Source organism: Taudactylus pleione, unplaced genomic scaffold (assembly GCF_031769625.1).
Source record: "Taudactylus pleione unplaced genomic scaffold, aTauple2 ptg000026l, whole genome shotgun sequence".
Classification (NCBI taxonomy): domain Eukaryota; kingdom Metazoa; phylum Chordata; class Amphibia; order Anura; family Myobatrachidae; genus Taudactylus; species Taudactylus pleione.
The window spans coordinates 22,297,819-22,324,810 of record NW_028284428.1 but is presented as its reverse complement, the minus strand read 5'-3'; the positions used below and the strand labels follow the sequence as shown (position 1 = coordinate 22,324,810).

The 26,992-nt window shown below is 45.5% G+C and overlaps 1 protein-coding gene across 1 annotated transcript in view; it reads right to left on the bottom strand.

Annotated features, from left to right (window-relative positions):
* LOC148539260 (acetylserotonin O-methyltransferase-like) overlaps window positions 1–25,922 on the bottom strand; it is a 133,899-nt gene extending 107,977 nt beyond the window's left edge. Inside the window, exon 1 of the mRNA XM_088451526.1 lies at window positions 25,851–25,922. Coding sequence (XP_088307652.1) covers window positions 25,851–25,922 — 72 coding nt within the window. The remainder of the gene's footprint in view (window positions 1–25,850) is intronic.
* Window positions 25,923–26,992: the final 1,070 nt, after the last annotated feature.

The following is a 26,992-nucleotide window of genomic DNA, read 5'->3' as shown; positions in this document are numbered from 1 at the left end:
GGTGGGGGTGTGCAGTGATATGATGAAGGGGGAGAGTGCATTGAAGTGGGGAAGTGCTGTGAGAACATTGAAGGGGAAGGGGTGCTGTGTCCAGACCTGCCTACTGACTTTTGCCCCATCACCCTCATCATCTGCCCCACATACTAGCCATATCACCTACCAGACCTGTCCTCGCACTCTTACCCTGTCACCTACCAGACCTGTTCCCGCACACTCACCCTGTTGCTTACCATACCCGTCTCCGCATACTCACCCTGTTATCCACCAGACCTGTATCCAGAGACTCTCTGACCCTGCCAAACACAAGAACTGTGTCGTCCACGGCTTCTGCTACTGACATGTTAGGTCAGTCGTCTGAGAGGGGGCTGGGGTGTATTTTTTTTTTCACTGTGTGTTTTATTCCTGTGGGGCCAATTTTTTTTTCCTATGGGGCAAATGTGTTTTATTTTTTCCTGTGAGGAGCAATGTTTTTTTTTTCCTGTAGAAGCCAATATTGTGTGTTTTTTAATATTAAAAATAGTAAAAGTATTAATTATGGATATAGTTGGATGGAGGCGCTCAAAAATGTCTCACACAGGGTGCTAGCAGGCCTGCCAAGAGCCGCGGCAGGCCCGGGTAACAGGGGGCATGACCTAATCGCGGCAGGCATGGCCACACCCCCTTCACGAAGAACCCCACTGCGCACTGGGGAGGGGGACGCTCTGAGCCCCCTCAGCCCTGCTTAAAGCCAGGTGGGGGCGCGATCAGTGTGATGGCTTCCCCCCCGCAGGCATAGGAGACTGATGTGGCTGCTATGTGCTGGGCTGCTGTGAGGGAGGGGGAGGGCGACGCCAGGACCCTCAGGAAGCCCGGACCCGGGTAATCTGTACCTGCTTCCCCTCCTCTCGCGCCCCTGGATGCTAGTGAGTGGGGAGTGCTGTGATGTAGCCACTGGATCTGCAGAGGGCGTGCTGTGTGGTGTTTGATAAAGGGGCTGGGGGTGCTGTGTGTTGGGGAGGGGAGTGCTGTGAGGTGGCAGTGAAGGTGGGGGTGCTGCTTGATGGACAATGAAAGGGACTGTGAGTCCTCTGAGGTGGACACTGGGCATTGTTAGGGGGGCAGTAAGGGAATCAATGAGTGAGCTGTGAGGGCTCAGTGTTATATGGAAGGAACTGCCAGTGAGACAGCTATGAAAGGGGCAATCAGGGAGACACTCAAGGGTAATGAGACAACAATGGAGGGGCAATCAGAGCTATATGGAGGGAGGGGGTGATGACACAGCGATGGAGAGGGCAGTAATATAGATATGGGCAGGGAGAGGGAAATGAGATAGATCCACGTACTCTAAATTATGTTGGCTGTCAGTTGCAGATTCAGGGGGAGGGATCTAAATTATTTGACACTTTTAAATGCAGGTATTTATTCCCTCTCTTTTCCAGACAAGTCTGAAACTTTCCAAGATTTAGACAACTACTGTACCAATGGAGCTTAGACCACCAGCTGGCAGGTAGGACATAAATTGTCTTGGCCTTGGTTATTGTATGTATTCCATGCCCTCATCCTAAAAACAAGGACTTGGCTCGTGGGTATGGCATTCCCTGTGAGTCCACGCCTCTTGCTTTGAGCGCACACCCACTTCACCAGGAAAAAACACCCGCCCCACACCTTCCCCTAATGTGGTGCCCCTCTGTCAGTTTGTTCTGGATCTGCCCCTGCTTGTATAGACCACCATACATGCCCTTTCAGTGCCCCTCAACCTAGTAGTAAGCCCCCTGTAATAGTGCCCCCCAGTAGTAAGCCCCCTGTAATAGTGCCCCCAGTAGTAAGCCCCTTGTAATAGTGCCCCCAGTAGTAAGCCCCTTGTATAAGTGTCCCCAGTAGTAAGTACCATTTAATAGTGCCCCCAGTAGTAAGTCCCCTTTAATAGTGCCCCCAGTAGTAAGCCCCCTGTAATAGTGCCCCAAGTATTAAGTTCACTTTAATAGTGCCCACAGTAGTAAGCCCCCTGTAATAGTACCCCCAGTAGTAAGTCCCCTTTATTAGTGCCCCCATTAGTAACTCCCCTTTAATAGCGCCCCCAGTAGTAAGTCCCCTTTAATAGTGCCCACAGTAGTAAGCCCCCTGTAATAGTGCCCACAGTATTAAGTCCCCTTTATTAGTGCCCCCAGTAGTAAGTCCCCTTTAATAGTGCCCCCAGTAGTAAGTCCCCTTTAATAGTGCCCACAGTAGTAAGCCCCCTGTAATAGTGCCCACAGTAGTAAGTCCCCTTTAACAGTGCCCCCAGTTGTAAGTCCCCTTTAATAGTGCCCCCAGTAGTAAGCCCCCTGTAATAGTGCCCTCAGTAGTAAGCCCCCTGTAATAGTGCCGCGTGAACACACACACAAAAAAGAAAAAAACAGAATACTTACCTAAGCCCTGATCCTGCGTCCGCTGCCGTCTGCCACTCTTCGGAACTATGGGAGAGATGTCATGACGTCTCTCCCATAGTGCCCGTGGGAGGAGCCGGATGCTGGAGCTCACTCATGAGCTCCGCCGTCCGCCGCTCCTCTTTACTATGGGAGAGACGTCATGATGCCTCTCCCATAGTGCCCATGGGGGGAGCCGGACGCTGGAGCTCAGGAGTGAGCTCCGGCATCCGCCGCACCTCTTTACTATGGGAGAGACATCATGACGTCTCTCTCCCATAGTGCCCATGGGGGGAGCCGGCCGCCGGAGCTCATGAGTGAGCTCCGGCTACCGCTGCGGGGAGTCGGACGCCCGCTGATAAAGTTTCATGGAGCTGCCCTGCAGCGGCGGCGGGGGGGGCTTAGAAAACTCGGTCGCCAGGAGTAAAATCTTAGTCGCCATGGCGACCGGGATTTGTCAAGCCCTGTCATAGAGCATGCTCCCCATTCAGCTCCCGCTATGCTGCACTACAGCTTTTTAAAGGATTGGGGGGCCCCCTGAGAGAGGGGGGCCCATAGTAACTTGCCAACTGCCTCCCCCCACTTAATATGGCTCTGTGCGTATGATGTATTTAACTTCATTCTTATTGACTAGTTCAGGGGTTCCCAACCATGGTCCTCAAGGCACACTAACAGTCCAGGTTTTGAGGATAGCCATACGGGAGCACAGGTTACTTAATTAGTACCTCAGTTATTTTGATTTAACCATCTGTGCTCAAGTCTGGATATCACCAAAACCAGGACTGTTAGTGTGCCTTGAGGACCGAGGTCAGGAATCACTGGACTAGTTGTTCCACTTATTTATTTGGTTTTCAGGTAGTTAGTTTGTTGGCACTCTACCATTTATAGAATCACAAATACAGAAAAATTCTGCACAAAGGAAGTTGTGAATATGTAAGTTGAAAGTGCGGAGATAACCAATATGTATTGAAAATGTATTACAGAATATTAGTTAACTTAAAATTATAACTTGGTGGTGCCACCTACAGTACTAACAATACATATACAAATAACCAAGAGAGGGTTAAAGAGTCAGTTTTATTTTGTGCACTCTAATCTAAGACACTTTAAAACCAAATTTTATTAGGCTTGCTTTAAAATCTAGGCTGATATACTGCAATTATCATAAAAACATATGTTTATACATCCTAGTATTTTATTAATTTTTATGAAACTACCTCTACCTGGGTCCAAGCAGGCAATATAAAATAATAAAGAAATAGTGTGAAAAGAAATAAAGAAAATTATTAAACTGCTGTGCACTGTTCCTTTTGTTTTGTTTCTTCATTGTATTGTGTGTCTGTGTATGTTCTTCAATAACTGTGTTAGAAAAAATATGTTTCTCAGGTACTTTTTAAATGGAAACAGTGTGTCATTAAATGTGTTTCAAAAAAATAACAGAGATAAATACAATGGGGTACGAGTTACTTGCATCCAGATGTTTTTCCATTGTGAGGATACACCTTGGGCAATGTAATAGAGTGCAAGTGTTTAATTCGCACACTATTACTGCCTAAAAACGCCCCCCCAAAAAATGACCTGACGTGGGGTTCCCCGCTAAAAGCACAGGCTGCCCTTGTTGAGTAAATAAAATGGAAAAAAACATAGGGTTTCCCTGTATTTTCAACAACCAGCACCAGGGTGAGTTAGCCGGTCCTGGTTCTGGATATATGGGCGATACAATGAGTAGTGGTCCACCGTATTTTCCATAACCAGCACCGAACTCTTTCTAGCGGGGGTATAATACACTTTCACCGGGTCCCCCAGCCAAAGCAATGACACCTGATTGCTAGTCAGCCCAGGCCGGGGATCCCTGGGGAGGTGGGGACCACACCAATAAAAGGGTTCCTCTTCTCCAGGGCACCCTAGGCCTGGGCTAATAGGGCGGTGGGAGCCAGGTTAATTGTGTAAAAATATAGAATTAATATTGTCTTGTAAGGGAGAACTAGAGGTCCCAGCAAGCCCCCCCCCCCGCATGCTAGTACTTGGAGAACCACAAGTACCAGTATGCGGGGGCATTAAAGGCCGCTAGTACCTCTAGTTCACCTGCAAAAAAAAATGAAAGAAAACACAGGACATACACCGTGAAAGTATAATTTTATTAAAACATGCATACTCACACTCATGCATACTCACCTATAATCCTTTAGCCATTCACGTCCACATGTCCAGTAGCATCCACGACACCTGTAAAAAATACTCACCTACCCCTTGGTTTCCGGTCCTCTTCTGTCCCATGTCCCATTACCGCAGCCCATGGACACAGGGCCGTCGCTACCACCAGGCAGCTTTAGGCAGCTGCCTAGGGCGCTGGCCACCAGAAGGCGCCACATAGTCTCCTCAGCAAAGAAAAATAAAAAGGTCTCTAACATGGTATGAGCAGTGGCGGCAGTGGTTCTTATCAGCCACAGCCAACGCTATACACAGCATGACAGCCTGGGCGCTAAGGAAAGACAAGTTTGGAGTGATAGGTCACAGTGGAGTCGGGCATAGCGACGGCTGTGGCTGATAAGTACTGCTGCCGCTATGCCCATTCCTGCTGTGGCGTATCACCAGACACTTGTCTTACCTTAGAGCCCGGGCTGTCACACTGTGACAGCACTGATGTCCACAGTGAAACCTGCGCGGACGCCCTTCTCAGCTGCTCTCCCCCTCTTCCTTAGAGAAGACATGACTGACAAGAGGAGGCAGAGCCATCTGCAGGGCTGAAATCGTGTATGGGTTTGTACTTTTGTAAATGTGTCTATTAATATATGTGTATGTATACCTATATATGTATATGAGTGTCTGTATGTGTACTATTATGTGTATGTGTACCTACCTGTGTAATTAAGTATAAATAAACAAGCAGTAGAAGCAGCATATTTTACAATATATATACAGATGTGTCCTCATACATCTAGCCACCTTGCGTGTTAAACAGCCCTTCTAATTGCGCCATGCCATGGCGTGACTCGTTTGCGCCGAGCGTCTTCTTGTGCGACTTTTTACCTTAAAATGCGTCTAATTCACACAATGCGAATAGCTAGCACAGGCAGCTTCTGCTGATTAAAATTATATGCAGCATGCCTATGTTCTATGTGCATCTGCAGGTGTATCTTCTTGCGAAACACTGATACTATAAAGTAACATTTCACATTTGAAGGTAAAAAGTCATACAAAGACACTTGGCGCTACCGAGGCACACGGAGCTCCCGCACTATGTGTGGCGCGACTTGTAGCGCATGAAGGATAGATGTATGTAGACACATCTGTGTCTACATCTATATATTGTGACACAGTCAGGTTAGGGGGGTCCCTCTCCTGGGTAGAGGACTCCTTCCTTTCACACACAGCAGCTGGGAAACAGTACGCCAGACTGGATTCGAGTACAAGCTGGTCGGCGCCAGTCTTTATTGTACAATGTCAGAAATAACATAAAGAAAACAAACATAAATCCTAGCCCTGTCGGGGCACTAACTTCACAAGTGACTTCCCTCACTACAAGAACCTGGCAGGGCCTAATGCCCTCGCCAGCAACAAAGGCACAGCACTCACAGATAGGTTTTCCCAGTGTCTCTGAGCAAACTCCCTGTCTGCTCTCCCAGGTGAGACACTCAGCCCTATACACACTAGGCTTATAATGGCCACTCTCAGGTGGAAACCCTAACAAGCCTGTTACCAGGCTGCAAGGCCCAAAACCTGGAGCGGCCATGGGTGGAGCCCTCCCTCTCCTCTCACCCACAACCCCCAGGTCCCAAACCGGCTTTTCAAAAAGCCGAGACTCAAGCCTGCTACACTGCAGACTTTCTCCTGGGGGTTTAAAACACATAATGACAGGAATCTGGGACAAATGTACCTGCCACAGACCACTTTACCAGTGATCCTATCACATATCCCCCCCTTTTGTTTCGACCTGTGGGGCGGAACAACTGAAGCCCCCAAACAATGAACGTCTGACAACGCGTCTGCATTGGCCAGCTGGCTTCCTGGCCTATGTTCCACTGAAAATTTAAAAGTTTGTAACACCAAGAACCATCTTGTAATTCTCGCATTACTGTCCTTATTTTCGGACATCCACTTCAAAAGGGCATGATCAGTGATCAATTTGAACTTTCTTCCAACCAAATAGTACCTGAGAGCCTCTAACGCCCACTTTATGGCCAACGCCTCCTTCTCCACTGTGGCATCGGGTAGGCATCGAATTTTGAAACACTGTTCAACTTTCGGAAGTCATTGCAGAAACGCACACTCCCGTCGGGCTTTGGAATCAACACAATGGGACTTGACCATTCACTATGTGATTCTTCAATAACCCCTAACTCTAGCATATTTTTAATTTCTTTCGACACCGATTCTCTTTGTGCTACTGGTAACCTATAGGGCTTTAGATTAACTTTAATCCCTGGGTCAGTGATGATGTCATGTTTAACGACCGAGGTTTTCCCAGGTACGTCAGAGAGCAGCACCCTATTTCTGATCAGAAACTCCTTGACTTCTTGTTGTTGAATTGCCAACAGGGTTTTTGCCACTGTCACTTCGGGAACTAAGGGCCCTGGATTTACTGGAGGGGCTCGGACGGCCGACAGTACCGTTCTATCTTTCCAGGGCTTTAACAGATTTATATGGTATATCTGTTCCGGCTTTCTTTTCCCCGGCTGGTAAGCTTTGTAATTGACCTGTCCCACTCTTTCTAAGATTTCAAAGGGCCCTTGCCATTTAGCCAAAAGTTTATTTTCCACAGTGGGAACCAACACTAACACTCTGTCCCCAGGAGCAAAGCTGCGTAACCGAGCATTGCGGTTGTATACCCTCTGCTGTGCCTGTTGAGCCTGTTTCAGGTGCTCTCTCACTATTGGCACCTCTATAATAGGCAATGGAACTAGTGGACCCTTAAAACGTGGTCTGGGAGCATGATACTGACACTCAGGGCAGGATGCGCAAAAGTCAGATACCTCTTTATGAAGCCCGGGCCAGAAAAACCTCTGCATTATTCGCTCAGTGGTTTTCTCTACCCCTAGATGGCCTGCCGTTATATGACCATGGGCCAGATCCAACACTGTTCTTCTGTAGGCTTTGGGAACTATTAGTTGTTCCACAACATCTTCCCCCTTCTTAGTCACCTGATATAACAAATCCTGACACATTGCCATATGGGGATAGGACAAAGGACTATCAGGGTCTATGGGTTTACCATCAACTACTTTTACATTCTCCCTGGCTTTTACCAAAGTAGGGTCATTCAACTGCTCTACAGCAAAGACCTCTCTTCTGACCTCTAAATCAGGCAGACGATCCACTGGCCCAACAACACTTCCCACCTCAATGGGAGGCACATCAGTTGGCGGGCCACCGTCACGCTCCGCATTCTCTAGTTCGCCAACCATAGTAGAAAAAGGGAATAACTCTGACTCAGAAGAAACTCCCTCCTCCACTACATCGACAACCTTCTCAAATGGACCGGGGTTGTTCACTTCTGGAACAAAACGACTTTCCCACAACTTCAAGAAGTGAGCAAAGTCTCTCCCCAATATTGCATCGTACATCAGACCATGCACCAAACCCACAGAAACTATAGCCAAACCACATGGTGTCTCGATGTTCACCTCGGCAGTAACATAATATTGAGTATCCCCATGTATGCAGGTCACACCAACAGTTTTCCCTGTATGCCTCAAGCGGTTCACCAGCTCAGCTTTCATAAGTGTCACCAAGCTACCAGAGTCTAACAGTGCCTCTACTCGGTTGCCATCTACAGTGAGTACACACATGTGCTTATCAGTCTCAGCCTGCCGGTCAGCCGTACAGGCTGTCTGTGCTAAGAAAGATGCCCTGCGGTAGACATGAGCAGTATCATATTGCATAGGTTCAGTTGTAAGTGAACAATTAGCGGCAATATGGCCGAAGTCACCACATCAGAAACACTGAGTCATATTAATGTCTATTCGTTTACGGGGCAAAAACCTTCCTGGCCAGGCAGGCCTGTCTCCAGGTTCTACACCCTCAGTCTTAGGTACATTCCACCACCCCGCACCCTTCTCCCCTGGAACAGTCTTACCAGTGTCTGTGGGAGTTTGCCGGTGCGCCATCGGGGCTCGGTGGGGCATACTCATCAGCTCCTCAGCCGCCACGTACCTCTCCACCAGCTCGACCAACTGGTCCGCGGACTTAGGGTCTGCATGGCTCACCCACTTGCGCAGAGTCACAGGTAATGATCGCAGGTACCGGTCCATCACGACCCTTTCCATGATCTGTGGTCCCGTCAGCATCTCGGGCTGTAGCCATTTTGAGGACAGATGGACGAGGTCATGCATCTGTGAACGTGGAGGCTTGTCCATATGGAACTCCCAGCGGTGGACCCGTTGGGCACGAACAAAGGGGGTGACTCCCAAACGAGTCAGGATCTCCTGTTTTAGTTTTTTATAGTCCTTGGCATCAGCCAGGCATAAGTCGAAATAGGCCTTTGGTGGCTCCCCAGACAGAAAAGGTGCCACCAGACTTGCCCACTGCTCCTTGGGCCAACTCTCCCTTTCGGCCGTTCTTTCTAATGCGGTGAGATAGGCCTCCACATCATCGCCCGAAGTCATCTTTTGGAGGAAGTGACTGGCTCGTATGGAGTGAATGGTGGTGGGAGGACCAGTAGTAACATCTCTTGGCCGGGCGACCAGGTGCTGTACCACCTCTTTTATGGCCTGGCTGTTTTCCGCGATGGCGACCTGTTGTTGCCTCAGGACTGTCTCCAAGGCCAACAGTTGCACCCTGGTGGATTCCTGCTGAGCCCTGGTAGATTCCTGCTGAGCCCAGGTAGATTCCTGCTGAAGTTGGTTCGTCTCCTGCTGAAGTTTGTTCGTCTCCTGCTGAGCTCCTGTAGCTTGGAGCATTAATAATTTCCTCCATTTTGTCCAGGGGTGTAGGTTGGGAGCTGAACCTTGCCTCTCTGAGCATTGGCTGACGCCTCCTCTATGGGACTCCAAGGACACAGCGTTATTTCCACACTCACAAATTGGGTGTCTGTCCCTTTAATTTTTAAACGGAAAGTTTTCCTCTCGCTGCAATTTCAGTGTGTGTGGGTGCCCGCATTCTCCACCATATTGTGACACAATCAGGTTAGGGGGGTCCCTCTCCTGGGTAGAGGACTCCTTCCTTTCACACACAGCAGCTGGGAAACAGTACGCCAGACTGGATTCGAGTACAAGCTGGTCGGCGCCAGTCTTTATTGTACAATGTCAGAAATAACATAAAGAAAACAAACATAAATCCTAGCCCTGTCGGGGCACTAACTTCACAAGTGACTTCCCTCACTACAAGAACCTGGCAGGGCCTAATGCCCTCGCCAGCAACAAAGGCACAGCACAGCACTCACAGATAGGTTTTCCCAGTGTCTCTGAGCAAACTCCCTGTCTGCTCTCCCAGGTGAGACATTCAGCCCTATACACACTAGGCTTATATTGGCCACTCTCAGGTGGAAACCCTAACAAGCCTGTTACCAGGCTGCAAGGCCCAAAACCTGGAGTGGCCGTGGGTGGAGCCCTCCCTCTCCTCTCACCCACAACCCCCAGGTCCCAAACCGGCTTTTCAAAAAGCCGAGACTCAAGCCTGCTACACTGCAGACTTTCTCCTGGGATGTTTAAAACACATAATGACAGGAATCTGGGACAAATGTACCTGCCACAGACCACTTTACCAGTGATCCTATCACAATATATATATCTATATAGAGTATATACTGTGTATGTGTGTGTGTGTGTATATATATATATATATATATATATATATATTGTGGCAGTATCACCAGAGATGGCGTAGGTGAGCAGCAGATTCTGTGTGGGATTGGAGAGAACCTCCCACACAGGGTTGAAATACTGAGTGGTGATACACCTGCCAGGAGGAGAGAGCTCAGGTGTGAGCTAGTGAGAAGGCTGAGTGAGCCATTGGGGGCCAGGAGGCTGGTGTCCGGACCTTGCAGGAGGCAAGGGGGGACCACAAAACTCTCTGACCATGGGACATTGAAGCAGTAAGCCAGAGAGCCCAGTGAAGCTGAGCGAGCCATTGGGGGCCTGGAGGCCGGTGTCCGGACCTTGCAGGAGGCAAGGGGGGACCACAAAACTCTCTGACCGTGGGACATTGAAGCAGTAAAGCTGCGGGCTGAGAAAGCCAGGGCCTATATCTGTGTGATACAGGGAAGGCCATCAGGATTGTATTTTGTTATTTTCTGTATCCTGAATTTCACAAGCTGGAAGTAAAAGCATCGTTTGGTTACTTGAAAACCGTGTGTGGACCCTCAATAAGCACCTAAACACTGCACCCATCCACCCTCTGCCGAGCTAAATACCCCAAGTCATCACAATGTATACAGTATATATATATATATATATATATATATATATATATATATATATACTGTGTATATATATATATATATATATATATATATATATATATGAGTATGTGTGTATATTTCTGTTTACAGTATATGTTTGAGTGTACAGTACTTACATATTTGTACATATATTTACATATTTGTGGGGTATGTATGTGGGTGTGTTACATATTTGTGGGGGTATGTATGTGGGTGTTTTTCTATGTACATCAGTGTATGTATATAAGTATATGTGTAACAGGCGGCATGTTTTCCACTATAAAAGGGAATATATTTTTCTATTTATAGGGGTCTATGCATGTCTGTATATGGTTATTTATATGAGCTCATGTAACTGTGTATATATGGATGAATGTATGGGAGAGTCTGTTATGGTGCCTTCCCCCTCTGTAGCGATCCGTTTTTGCCCATTGAAAGCATAAACCTACTTTCTGGTGGGGACCTGATTTAGTGGTGGATGCTAATGCGACGTTGCTATGAATTTGTGTTAATGTCGCAGCCAATGGGCTTTCTACTTAGACGCCAATTGGCTGACGCTCTAATCCACAGCAGTGCGCAAATAGTTGCACAATCTAGCAGAAATCGGCTGCACCATCAGACATTAGTGCAGCCCTATACTACATTGCCGCCAGTGCCAGTGGAACTGCGCCTTCCAACCAATTCAGTCCCAGATACTGGCACGTCCCTGACATGCCCGCCGACGAAAGCCACTGCCTGTCACTACCCAGGAACACCTATTGGAATTGCATAGATCTCCATGCAAGTCCAATCTGCATCCTCCTGCAGTAACCATCGGCACGTACATAACTCCCACAGTGGATTGCACCATCAATGGTAAAATTCTAAAACCATATATTCTACTTCCAAAGGTTCCAACATGTAGACAGAGCCTGTAATTCTGCTGGTAGGCAGTCTCTTTGTGCCAAGTGTCTTGGCATCCATAAGCATGCAGAAGAGGTGTGTGGGAAATTCTATTTAATGTTGCCATGACTGCAGCACACGCACTGGGGTTAACAGGAGTGGCAGTGTGAAGCTTTGCCTAGAGCGCCTATAAACCTAGCACCGGCCCTCGCAAATGAGGCTTAGCCGCTGCATTTCCCATAGAAATGCATGGGCTGAGCATTCATTGACTGAGAGAGGCGGGCTGTTAGGTAACCTAGCGGTTCCCACCATGCAGTTGAACGAGAGGTACCAGCGGGCCCTTAATGCCCAGCAAGTACCAGCATGCAGGGGAGGCTTGCTAAGACATCTAGTTCTCCAGTAAAAAAAACATATTATTGAATCTATTTTTTTTTCATCAACCTGGCTCCCACTGCCCAGGGGTGCCGGGGATGACCCCAGGTTATCAGTCAAAACATGGGGTGCCCTGGAGAGGGGGTCCCCTTTTTTGGGGGGGTCCCCACCTCCCCAGGTATCCCTGGCCTGGGCTGACTAGTAGTCAAGTGTCAATGCTTTGGCTGGGGGACCCGGCTGTGGCATTACACCCCTGCAAGAAAATGTCCAGTACTGGTTATGGAAATACGGTGGAGCCCTACTCATTTTGGTCCCTGTATTTCCACAACCAGGACAGGCTCAACAAAGCCTGGTACTGGTTCTTAAAATACAGGTGAACCCTACGCTTTTTTCCCCCTGTATTTTAAGAACCAGGACAGGCTCAACAGAGTCCGGGGCTGGTTATGCTTCTGGGGTGAGGTTGCACGTCATTTTTTATTATTTTTACAGTTTACTATATTTTAAAACACATAAGCCTTCACGGATCTCGCTGATCTGTGAAGGCTTCTGTATAACTCAAACCTTGTAATGAAAGTTGCATTACAAGGTCCGAGTATTCATACGAGTAAACTTACACACACTCGCACAATGTAATAGCCTTGAACTCAGATGTTTGCAAGCTATTACATTTGGAGAGTTGTGTGACAAACTCAGACCTTTAAATGTGCGAGAAGGTCAGAGTTTGTCTCGCAAGGAAAACTCTGGCCCTATTACATCTCGCCCAATGTGTCAACTCTTGAATCAGGACCAGATAGTAGTATAGTATAATATCCACTATTATAAAGTATAGGGATAGTTTATCAATATAAAACAATTTGATATCTCCTCAACTGATATCTAGAGATTAAATATCAGTGGTAAGAGAGTAGATACAGTATGTAAATAGCAGTAGCGTAACTAGGGTATTTGGAGCCCAGGGCAAATGTAAAAATGGAGCGCCGCTCAGGCAAAAAATGGGAGTGGTCACTTAAAAATGGGGCATGTCAACATGACACACACCCCTTTCACGTAACTCTGAACATTCCTTTCCATATGCACCTTAACCCCAGTAGTGCCCCTTATACAGTACCCCAGTATACAATGTCCCCAGTAGAGGTCCCTCTTATGCAGGCCTCTAGTAGTGCCCCTTATACAGTACCCAGTAGCAGTCCCCCTTATGCAGCCCCCCATTAGTTCCCCTTATACAGTGCCCCCAGTAGTGGTCCCCCTTATGCAGACCCCCATTAGTTCCCCTTATACAGTGCCCCCAGTAGTGGTCCTTCTTAAGCAGTGCCCCTTATATAGTGCCCCCAGTAGTACTCCCCCCCATGCAGTGCCCCCAGTAGTGGTATCCCCTATGCAGTGCTCTTTATATAGTGCCTCCAGTAGTAGCCCCACCTATATAGTGATCCCCCTAATGCAGGCCCCCAGTAGTGATCCCCCCTATCCAGTGCCTCTTATACAGTGCCCCCTCTAGTGGTCCTCCCTATGTAGTGCCCCTAGCAGTGGCCCCCCAGTGCAGTGCCCCTTGTGCCCCCAGTAGTAAGCCCCTAATAAAGTGCCCTCAGTAGTAGTCCTCCCCAGTAGTAGTCCCTAGTAGAGGTCCACCCCAGTAGAGCCCTCAGTGGAGGTCCCCCCCTCCCCATGCAGTGGACAGAGTAGTAGTCCCCCCCAGTAGTGCCCCCTGTAGAGGTCCACTCTCCCAATGCAGTGCCCCCAGTAGTAGTCCTCCCAAGTAGTAGCCCCAGTAGCAGTCCCCCCCCCCAGTAGTAGTCCCCCTCCTCCCTCCGATGCAGTGCAAATACAAGTAAAAACCCCCAAAACTTACCTGAATCCCTGCTCCGGCTCCACCTACTGCCCCTGCAGCCGTCCGCACGTCAATCCTCCCGGGCTGGCGTGCTCTGCATTATGGGAGAAACGTCATTATGTCTCTCCCTTTACCCACTGCAGGAGCCGGAAGGCGGAGCTCATGAGTGAGCTCCGGCCCGGCTCTTGCAGTGAGCGCAGCAGCCAATGAGAGTCTGTCTGACTCTCATTGGCTGCTGATTAACACACACATTGCCGATGTGTGTGTAAAAATGCACCAGCCTGAGCCCGCCTCCCACCCTCCGCCTGGCACTATTGAATAAGTGCTCAGGGGGAGGGAAGGGGCTTGACTGTGCAGCACAGGATGGCGCTGGTTGTAGGGAAGTCTAGCACCGATCCTGTGTAAACGTGTAGTGCTGACCGCACTTACTGCAGTTGGCACTATACTGGCTAACTAGGCCGGGCCGGTACTGTGGTTGGCGGTCCCCTCGCGGCGCCGGTCCTACAGCACCCAGGACACACGCCCTGCTCGACCCCCCTTAGTTACGCCACTGGTAAATAGTTTTCTGGATGATTTGGAATATATGAGTTAGTATAGGAGAAATTAGTGACAATTCTTATCGTATTTAATTACAATCCAATATTCTTAATAGATATTATTTTTACTAGATGCAGATAGATACATTCAACCTGCTTATTTTAATCACCCACACAATACAGTATTACGGTTTTCAGATTGAGCATTCAGTCTTGCCTTCAAATTTAATAAAGTGGTGTGTTTTACAAATTGTAGATTGAAGATCTCTCCTCTGATTAATTAGTATAACCTCTCTTGAGCAATTAATTCTTCAGACTCAGCTGAAAAAATAGTAACTCATTTGTAGGTCTTATAATGTACATATAAATTCTATGCCAATAAAAGAGTTTAGCTATTCTCAGGTAGTGAGTCTTATATAAGTTCATATAGACCCTTACATGTTTAAATTATGTTATACATTATCTTGTATATATAGACCACTGACTAAGGGACTGATTCAGAGATGAATGCTAATGCGATCACAGCTGCGTTTTCGTATGCAATGCAGCTACGCAAATATGCTAATGTCTACAAAGATCGCCTGAGCATAAATACACCTACTGTTTCCTTTATACCTGCTTTCGAAGACACATACCTGCATAAATATCGGTATCATCGACGTACACCGGCTGCCACCTTGCTTTTGCGGCAGGTCTGACCAGCCGTAGACTCGGGAGCTCTCCTCTCATACAGAGGGCTCTCATGCTGCGTATGCACTCCCAGTGAGTCATTTATGCATGCACATGTAACAGCTTTTAAATGGACAGGCACACTTGTGTATTTCTGACTACTCCCCGTTACCACCCCCAAACGCTGACAGCCTGTCACTCACTTTTTGATGGTGTCAAAACTGGATTATTGGCTGAGACAAGATCAGTATAAAATTGAAGCATGCGCGATGCCATCTTGCAAATGGCAGCTAGACTCCATTTTTGAAACAAGAATCTGCAAGACGCCATTTTGCGACCAGCGTCACTTTAAGTTACAACTCAGGAGCTAAGAACAGATGGCAATGTTTTTGATAATCTACCAAGGGCAACTGGAAGAACAAGCTTCCTGAGTAAAAGTAAATAGAATAGACAATGAGTGTTTTTACATATAAATTGGGAATTCCTGTATGCAGACAAAGTATAGTTGTGGCAATTGTAATATAATCCAGGCATTGATCTACACAATTGGATTTGTCTGAATCCTAAACAGGTTTTAGCCTCACACCCAGACAGGATGGCCCCAACTTCACAGCTTGAGGTGGTAACACAGTTGCATTTACACAAGAGTCTGGGAGAACAAAGGAGCTTTTTCCTTTGAACACAGGAAAGGTGGGGGCCTGCTGACAGAGGGCATGACAGATGTTCACTTAGTGAGAGTTAAGTGCACCCATCTTCATACACACATTAATACGTCTTTATATCAAACCCCGAATACTCACACATTACATATTCACACATAAGGTTTAGTAAGTTTTAAAGTATATGATTTAAGTTGGTTCAGTTAGTTTAAATGCTGTGAAATAAAGATATTTGATAACTAAGGTTCTATACATGTTAAGACAGCAGTGTTTGGGTTCATACTGATGCATACTCTTTCAACAGAATTCCGGTACTGTCGGTGTGGAGATCGCATCATGCATTCCCAACTTATGGACCGCAGAGACTACAAGCAACAAAATGTATATTTTAGGAACAACTGTTAGGATGTAGCATGGGGGCGGGGAGGCGGAGACCCTCAGTTGTTAGAGGCTGGGCGAGTCTATTTGAACCAGCCTGTTAAATGCCCTGTAACAGATGCTTCTCCCCTGGGAACCAATGACATCAGCAACAAACTTCTCTATTGTCTGGTCTGGGGGGTATAAATACATGTGCTCAAACGCTGGGTTCTTAGTCTTCTTGCTGAATGCTGAATGATGACGGGGTTTCTTGCTGATGCCTATCACGGGGTCCGGAAGCGCTGCGTATGTATACTGTACTTGGGTCTGTATAATTCCTTTGCATCTAATTGTGTCTGGATCAATAGCGTGTAACTGACTGTACTTTTACTTGAATAATAGTTGTGCTTTGGAACCACAGATTCCAGGTCTAAAGGTGCCCACACACATACCGACTTGCTCCCAATCAGCCAATGTACACGATTTCCCCTGAACTCTCCCTGAACTCTCCCCAGGCAGTCGTGGTCACGATTTGGAGTTAAAAATGTCCAATCTGACTTAAGATCTATCTTGCAGCCAGTGCATTGTATCCCAGATTGGCTAATCTGCCCTACAGCACGGCAGATCTGAAGATGCGATGTACGACAAGTGGGGACGCGCATCGGCATCATGATCAAGTGTAGAAACTCACGATTTGGCAATTTTTTACATGATCTGTCGTCACGATTCGTCGAAATCGGCCAAATTGGATGAAAAGTCGGTATGTGTGTGGGCACCTTCAGTCTTTATTTACTGTATGACTTCGTACGCAAATTAGCGTCATCCTTAGAGGTTTATAGGAAGGATTTTAGAAGGTACAGGCAGGGGTATATAGAGGTTCAATTTTAATATGGGGGCTCATCGAGTGAAGTCCCTTACCTACTCACACGGCACATACGTCTAGCGATATCTCAGCAAAGGGTGGAGTGGCCACATACAGGGTTTTCCTGTAACCGCTTTGTGCTGAAAGATTGCTATCCGTTTTCGTGTGAGCCAAGGAAGCTGACTAGAATCTAAGGACAAGAAAGGAAAAAGTTTGTTTTCCTTTGTTGATAGAACCTAATGCTTAGAGGGGTGCCGCAGTATTGAGTACGTGGCTGAGACGTATTTTTGCGTACGCAGTTAAAAAGTAATTATACGGTTGTGTGGTAGTCGCATTATTGTGGATGAGGCTGGTCGCACAATAGTGTATACGTACTTCCGGTTCTACTGCCACGTGTTTAAAAAAAGCCGTCGAGGTTTACCTTTTTCAATTGTTATCAATATCTGGGTTAACGTGTTTTTTTTCTGCACAGGAAAAAAGTGTGTAACAGTGAATATTTGTTGGACAAAGTTAAGGATATCGTATGATCCTTAAGGGCTAGGTGCAAGGGTTAGTCTAGCCGCTTGGTAAGTAGCTTTACCGTTCTATACACAGTAGCAGGTGTACATGTTGTCTTTGTTGTAGAGAGGTGCGTAGATGCGGCCGACATATAAACTCCTTTAGGTGTGGAAGTTGCCTTACTAAATCTTATCCGGGTGTGGAAGTTGCCTTTTTCAAATCTTATCCAGGTGTGTGGGCGCCGCCGACTTAAATCGTCCACAGGTAAGTGAAAGAATCTTGATTGTCTTTCACCAGTTTAAATCTTTATTGAAAAGCGTAGGATTTTGTCTCAGAATGGGAGCCATGCAAACAGTAAAGATGTTAGACAATGATGTGCTGCTAATGGAGGCGCCGATCGGATCGGCCCGTCGTTTTATGCATACTAAGTACGGTACTTATGCAATAAGGTATTGTGATGTATGGTTTAAAATGACGATGAAGAGTGTTAGACCGTTTCCCAGAATTGGTAGATTTGATAAGGATATATTAGATAATGTCCGGGATGACGTCAATCTGATGCGCTCCCAAGAGAAAAAGGTAAAATATTTTGAATGTTTAAAATTGTGGCTTAAAAATGTGCAAGCGACGCAAACTAGCGTCGCGAGTGCATTGCCAGAAAATACATCCGCGACGCTAAATTGCAATACGGGCGAGCCGCAAAATAGCGCGCACGTGCGGCAAGGTAGCGTTGTGGAGAGTATTGCCAGCAGTTCACTCTCACCTCCCCCACCTTATGTGGATGGAGGTGCAAGTACAGTTACCAAAAATAACCATAAAAATGTAACAAGCAATTTGTACCCTCTCTTAAGCAACCATAAAGAAAATGTTTATGATGTGGATGATAAGCCTATTGTAATGTCTGCCATTTCCCATGCTGTGCAAATGATAGATACTGCATCACTACAATCACGGGTGGTGCCGCCATCTCCATCGGTAACAACAAGGGAAGTGTTAACACACTCTGCACCTGTAGAGGAAGTTGTTAATACCATACGTAGCAGCAGCAGATTAAACCCCCAGCCAGGTAACCAGGTCAGAGGTAGCAGCGCTACCGGTCTGCATCCCATTCGGACGATAACTGTTCCGAATGGAAATGCAGATGCGAACGGTATAGTGCCCACGAGGGAAGTAGTAATGCATTGTTCCTGGACAAGAGAAGAACTAAATTCCATCATAACTGATTTCCTCGATCCCAAAAAGGAACTAGCCAAATGTCAAAGATTTTTGAGAAATTTGGGTAGTTCTCATGAGCCAACTAATAAAGATTGGCGTGTGGTGTTAAGGGCCTGTCTGCCACGCAATACCGACGCGATAACATTTATCACGGATTGTGTATTGGATGGTGACGTTCCCTTAACAGACCAAGTAAACCAAGGTAACATTTCCCGCATTGTAACTCAATTGGGTATATATTTTCCAGTAGTAGTTAACTGTAACAAAATTTTCACAATTAAGCACCTGAACAATTACACGTCCTCACCAATCCCACACCACAGCAAACACATCCTTACCCCACATATCATACACAACCACAGGTCCCATACTCATATCCCCCACAATATCCTTACCCACCCTATCCTTACCCATACCCACCACCTTTCCCTCTTGCTCAAATCCCATAACAATCTTTTCATCCACCCCGTTCAAAATTATGTTTTAACTGTCACCAAGTGGAACACGTAAGTAAGAACTGCAAAGTGAAGAACACCACACAGGAACACGAGTTTCCCATGGGTTCATAGGTAACCTCAGTATCTTCTCCCAGGCCTTATATGTCTGATTACAATCTTTTCAACCTATCAATGGATCTGTTCTAATGTAAAATGTGGATGATTTATTGTTGTATTTTAGGTCATGTTTAAATGATATTAAACTGTTGTGCTTTATCTCCCACTCATAGGACACAAGGTTGATAAGGATAAATGGCAGCCATGCCAGGCTAAGGTCGACTACTCGGAATATTATCCAACCCAGTGGCCAAGGCATTATTTAGAGCAGTAGCTATTAATAACAAGATTTAATTGCAGGAACCTGTATGCAGATACTATGGCATTCATTCAGAGGCGGCCGTACGTTCTACGACCGCATGGCTGCCTCAATGTTTGTCAAGTCCGCATGCGCACGAGGGAGCCGGCTCCTTCGTGCGCATGCGTGAGTCCCGCTATGACCGACAGAGCCGGTCGTAGCGGGTCTCTTTCCAAAAGGGCGAGCTGTCGATGTTGATTGACAGCTCGCCCCGTTTGGAAGGCGGGCCGGGGGGTGGCGGCCCAAACGGAGGCATTCCCATGGGAAAGCCTACCATTTGGGGGAGGCCCCACTGACATCACTAGTGATGTCAGTGGAGAGCTTCCGGCTCTGACAGAGCCAGAAGCTCTCCGGGGCTTACGACAAGTGAGACCCTACCCTAGGGTCTCGTCGTAAGCCCCGATGGTTGCGATGGTCTCTGACCATCGCGACCATCACCCTAGCGGTCGTTAGAGCTGTGGGTGTAAACCCACAGCCTAACGACCAAAACAGAGGCGGGCGGTCAGGATGCAAGCGGCCGCCCAGTTTCTGAGCGACCGCTTGCATCCTCCGACTGCCTCTGAATGAGGCCCTATATCCCTAGAATTATTAAAAATGATGGGGGGACTTATTTTACAGGTGACGTTTCCAAGAACATGTGTAAGATGACATAGGTAACAACACTAAGATTATCCCAGACTGTCTTTTCCTTTATTTGCCCCCCATTGAGACACTGTTCAAACAGGCAGCCTCATGTGAAAATATGATAATGAGGTTACTGTGCAGGGTCTCACGAAGATGAATGAGAATAACCGAAATTGAAAGTGTTATTAACTAACATGTCTAATGCAACCTGTCATGATGTCAAATCTGGAAGAATTTGTTATGATCCAAATTTTTTTTAGCTCAGGTTGTTTTACTGATCGGTGGAACAGTCCGTATCTGACGATACAACATCCTCAAAGGGTGGCCGGGGAAGATACGTGGGTCCATTCCACTCACTATAGGGAGGATAACCAATCGGTGGAGATACAAGGCGGAGACAAGGCCGATAACGTGGACCTGTCGATTGTGAGCTCGTGCCGGAAGGATTAATAATGTGACGGTGAGATACCTGAGCTAAAGAAATGTGTAGATCAGTGCTTCTAGCAATGGAGTGGTCTGCTGTGGTCATCCTAGTTCTTTTTCTTTCCAGAGTTTTTGTCGTGATGATCTGTTTGGGGTTTCCCAGTTTCTGTGATGGGGGACCGATAAAGGAAATGTGAGCTGACGGCAGAGCTGATGGAGTGGAGTCAGGAGGAGGAGTGCAATGCCAATCAGGGGAGTGTCTGACAAATTTTAGTATTGTAATTGTTATGTTATTTGGGAAGAATACTTCCAGAAGTTATGACCCTCACACATGTTGAAATGCTTGGTATACATAAAAACACACCATCACCAAATTTTCACACGCAATATGAACACAGAGGCAAGAGAAACATGATACCTGGTGATGTGCATAAAGCCACTCAGTTAATTAGTGAGACAACTGGCTTTCAAGTTTTAGTGGCACTGGATCCCACCAGGATCGCTCGGGGAACATTACATTTTAGATATATTCAGGAACTTGCTAAATTGATAGATAATATCACCGAGATGTACGATGACACATTCAGGTATACAGGGAGAGAATTGCAAGCGTACAAGAAAGAACTGGTGTAAAACAGGCTAGTGTTGAATTATTTAACTGCTGTTACTGGAGGGTATTGAGTAATGTTAGCCACCCAATTTGGAGTAAAATGTTGCACCTATGTCACCAATGATACCAGCGACCCCAAGGAGGTGACAGACTGGAAGATGGATGAAATTCTGCAGCTAAAGATAGAAGGATGGGTGTCATGGCTGAACCCAGTGAAATGGTTCTCAGGTCTGGGGGAATGGGTCCAGGAAATGATCACCAGCATAGGCAAATTTTTGATCCTTATACTAATTGTCATCATAATAATTGGCATATGCGTCCGGTGTGTTCCTATTGTGTTGAAGTGTGGAAAATGTAAAAATAGAGTGAAACGAAAGAATGAAATAATGATGGTAGCCAGTATGAATACAGAGGTAAATACAGAACTGCATTACAACCCTGAGCTAGGAAGTACCATCATTTAATGTATTATATTTAGACATGCATAGAATATATTATTGAAATGTTATTTTTAAAACACCTCAGATAATGTAAAGTCTAAATTCCCCTTCAAGACTGCCTTTATAAGACTGGTGCATCCCCACACCTTTCACATGATCTTCCAAGATCCGCGGTGTGCGTATAATAGTAGTTTTATGTCCCCACTCAGAGACACATTATTGATGGATTAAGAACCACCTTGTGCCATCCCATGATAACACTAAATAATATGTAAATGTAAGCCTAAATTAAATTCTAATAGCAGATTGTGATAGCATGTTGTTCGCTATCAAAGGGTGGACTGTCAAAACTGGATTATTGGCTGAGACAAGATCAGTTTAAAATTGAAGCGTGCGTGACGCCATCTTGCAAATGGCAGCTAGACTCCATTTTTGAAACAAGAATCTGCAAGATGCCATTTTGCGACCAGCGTCACTTTAAGTTACAACTCAGGAGCTAAGAACAGATGGCAATGCTTTTGATAATCTACCAAGGGCAACTGGAAGAACAAGCTTCCTGAGTAAAAGTAAATAGAATAGACAATGAGTGTTTTTACATATAAATTGGGAATCCCTGTATGCAGACAAAGTATAGTTGTGGCAATTGTAATATAATCCAGGCATTGATCTACACAATTGGATTTGTCTGAATCCTAAACAGGTTTTAGCCTCACACCCAGACAGGATGGCCCCAACTTCATAGCTTGAGGTGGTAACACAGTTGCATTTACACAAGAGTCTGGGAGAACAAAAGAGCTTTTTCCTTTGAACACAGGAAAGGTGGGGGCCTGCTGACAGAGGGCTTGTGGAACTATCTGGCTCAGCATGTCACACTGCTAAGATGTTCACTTAGTGAGAGTTAAGTGCACCCATCTTCATACACGCATTAATATGTCTTTATATCAAACCCCGAATACTCACACTTTACATATTCACACATAAGGTTTAGTAAGTTTTAAAGTATATGATTTAAGTTGGTTCAGTTAGTTTAAATGCTGTGAAATAAAGATATTTGATAACTAAGGTTCTATACATGTTAAGACAGCAGTGTTTGGGTTCGTACTGATGCATACTCTTTCAACAGAATTCCGGTACTATCGGTGTGGAGATCGCATCATGCATTCCCAACTTATGGACCGCAGAGACTACAAGCAACAAAATGTATATTTTAGGAACAACTGTTAGGATGTAGCATGGGAGTGGGGAGGCGGAGACCCTCAGTTGTTAGAGGCTGGGTGAGTCTATTTGAACCAGCCTGTTAAATGCCCTGTAAGATGCTTCTCCCCTGGGAACCAATGACATCAGCAACAAACTTCTCTATTGTCCGGTCTATTCTGGGGGGGTATAAATACGTTTGCTCAAACGCTGGGTTCTTAGTCTTCTTGCTGAATGCTGAATGACGACGGGGTTTCTTGCTGATGCCTATCACGGGGTCCGGAAGCGCTGCGTATGTATACTGTACTTGGGTCTGTATAATTCCTTTGCATCTAATTGTGTCTGGATCAATAGCATGTAACTGACTGTACTTTTACTTGAATAATACTTGTGCTTTGGAACCACAGATTCCAGGTCTAAGTCTTTATTTACTGTATGACTGCATACGCAAATTAGCGTCATCCTTAGAGGTTTATAGGAAGGATTTTAGAAGGTACAGGCAGGGGTATATAGTGGTTCAATTTTAATATCGTCAATGGATTCCTCTGTGTGTCCGTAATCACAGTGCTATCTCTGCGCATGCGCAATGGCAAACAAACGCTCGATCTGCGTACGTAATTGCCATTGCATCCATCTCTGAATCAGGTCTAAAGTGCTTATGTACTCAGAAATGTACATACACCAGAAATGTGCTTGCATACACCAGAAATGTCCCAATGTTTACAATGATAACTGCACGTCTGCAGTAATAATCATCACATTCATTGGTGTGTACCTGCACCTTGTGCTGCACTTGTACCTATTGCGGATACACTATATTAAATGCACGTTATTTCATTTCAGAGTTATGATTATCTCATTCACATGTGAGCATGGCACTTGCACCATTTGTGAGCATGCTATATTAGACACACTTCTTATACCATTTAAGATAAGTTATCCCATTCACAAGTGGGCACTAGTATGCATGTGCAGCGCTAAACTGACATGCTGCATTCAACACACGTATTAACACATTTCAAAATATATAACAACACGTTTCGCATACTGCTCTGTTAGGGTTATGTCTATCTTTCTCTGTGGGATTAGAGTGCACCAAATAAAACTGACTGTTTACCCCTCTCTGGGTTTTTGTACTATTTATGTCAATACTGTATATATAAATGACAGCAGTATGGTCCGGCTCTCCTGTGTAAAAAATGCTTGGCCGGGTGCCTGCACAATATTACATACAGCGACGGGGGGTGCAGCACTCCATTCACTATACAAATGACAGAACTCTGGCATTAGATTTGCAATGTTTCAGTGCTCTTTTAATTAGGCACTGTCATCAGCCTAATGAGTAAAAGAAAACATTCACCTTAAATAACAAACTATTCATCACCACGTGCAAGCCGAGGCCGGAACACCCGTCCGGCGCGGCCGTGATGTCATCGTGCCCGATGAGTCACATGTGTCAACCCATCACCATAGCAACATGGAATAATATAAACAACATGGCAGCAAAGGAATCAAATCAAATGATACAATAAGCATTCCTATACTAACTTGTTGTGTCAAAGTGCATAAATCAAATAATGCATGTACCTACTTATACATAAACAACAATTATATAAAATGCATACAGCCACATTACAGCATACAATGTATGGGCCTGATTCAGAGCCGCTCGCTATTTGCGGTCATTCGTTCTAAAACAAGGGGTGGCTATTCAAATGAACCGTTCGCTAATTGCGGTCTGTTCACGCCTCTAAGTCTGAACGAGCGAGCAAAACTTGCGGTTGTAATTTTGAAAAATACGCCCCCTGGCCGCTCGCATCCTACGTCATGTCCACTATTTATTAGATTAATCGAGCACATCGAACAGCGTATGAACTGCTCGCTATTCTTGTGGCTGGTTTTTTCAACCGCTATTTTGCGATCAGTTCGGGGTAAAAAAAAAACAAGTGACGTGGTCAATGACGCTGCTGTATTAATTATGCACTCCCTTAAAACGCCCGCTTTGACCTTTAGGCACACCTGCGATCTAATTCCACACCCCCGTTTTCAAGCACCTTCCCCTGTTACCACCCACATACGCCTCCTTCTGTCACTCAAAATAGCAGGCATTCGCTATATAGCGAACAAACGATTTTCGGCCGCACTGACTGGTTCGCGCATGCGTATTACAATCCGTACGCATGCGCAGATGTGCGAACATCGGTGAGAACGAACGAGCGGCCGCTTACGAGCGGCTCTGAATCAGGCCCTATATCCTGTACACAATCATGACGGAGTAGTAACCTATAGTGATTATCTATATATACAAAAGGGTAATTATCATATACTGTAACCATTAACCTAAGCTAAAAATACGTATTGAAGATCGTAGACTACAATACAGGATGATTATATCCAAGTTAACCTCATTGCAAAATATAATATTCATAAGAAATAATGGAAACCTGTTTGCTCATTAAGCCCCTTGGGCACAAGGGTCCCTAATCTATGTATCCAGTTACATTCGGCTTGTAACAATTTCAATCCACAGTTACCGCACGTATATCACCAGGAATATGATCAATCATACTATAATGGAGTGATGATAGAGTATGCTTAGCTTTGGAGAAATGTCTGGCAACTGGCTGTGCGCTGTTACCACTATTAAGAGCCGCCCTTATTGCCGATCTGTGGGCTGTCATACGTTCTTTGAAAGAACGTTCTGTCTTTCCAATGTATGACAACACACAGGGGCAAATGATTTGATAGACCACATATTTCGAGGAGCAAGTTAGTCTATGATTAATATGGTGTATTTTCTCAGGATGTAAGTGATGGAAGGTGTCATCATAAATCATGAATGTATTCTTAATAAAATATTAACTTACAGAATTAATAAGTATGTTTTATTATAATTTATTTCAATATGGGCAATAAGGTGGAGTAAACTCTGCAGTTAGTGAATATTTCAATAAAATCGTATTGAAGGTTTGCATATCCCACAGACAAATCTTTACAAAGAAAAAATATGACTTTGTCTGAAAATAATGGACAATTGGTCACTATACACAAATATACCATTGCATTCTTACCTTTGAGACGAAATATCCATTAATATAATCAAGGAGTTGCTGTGGATAGTCAAGATCTTCTGTGGAGCTCATGTTGGTGTACTATGCAATGGCTAAATTAGCCCATGTAAGCTTCTATACGAGCAGATATGTGTATTTTTAGAGGGCTTAATGTCTCAGGCAGTTATGTTGTCACTTGATCTGTGTTGTTCTTATATACACTACGGTCTGATGAACACATTTAGATACATATGTGTTGCTAATAAAATTATTGGGTGAACATATGACAATGGAATTATTATTTTATCTACACTATAATATATTAATAATGTAATAATGTATGCTTCCAACTTCATTCAACAGTATTAGTTTGTGAATAGCGCTGGCTGTTAACCACTTACAGTATTATGACAGGAGCAGTCTAGTGGTAATGACAGCTATATAAACATGAGATAGGCACGTCACAGAGATGAATGGTGGACCTAGAAACTTACTAAGTATATTTAGGTATCAATATTTGTGTCACCTTCAGTGTATTCCACTAGAAATCTCAGTTCTTCATTGTATGGACACCTATAGTCTGGACTCTGCATTAGATCTATACTAACATTATAAGAACATTGTGTCTATTTGTTCCAAGTTGGCGCAAAAACTACAGAACTGATTTTCATGAAAACCGCATCATTTTGTAGTGGAAACTCTTAGAAATAACCCGCACTTTGTTTTTATCACGATCTGTAATGTTAAAGCTGAGCAACAACGAAGACCATATTTATTGACACTATCAGTGCAAGAGATGTGTGGCACCATGTGCACAGCCGGTAAGGGGTGGGGGGGAGAGGTGCTTTGGGCCCAATTTTGCTATGGGGCCCCCCTAAGTCTAGTTACGCAGCTGAGGATAGACTATATAGCACAGGGCACAGAGTGACATTGATGTGAGTGGTGGGTGAAGGCGCTGCTGCATAGCACTGCAGGTCACGGGGGCCACTCCCGCAACAGGGCCACTGTGCAAAGCAATACAACTAGAACACCTCAAATTAAAAAATCTGAGCAAAATCGATTTAATTGTAGGCGAAACCACGGGCAACAGCTAGTATATAATAAGTCCATAACGAAACTTGTTTGGGTGGAGCTAAACAATAAGATGCACTATGTTGTTCCTG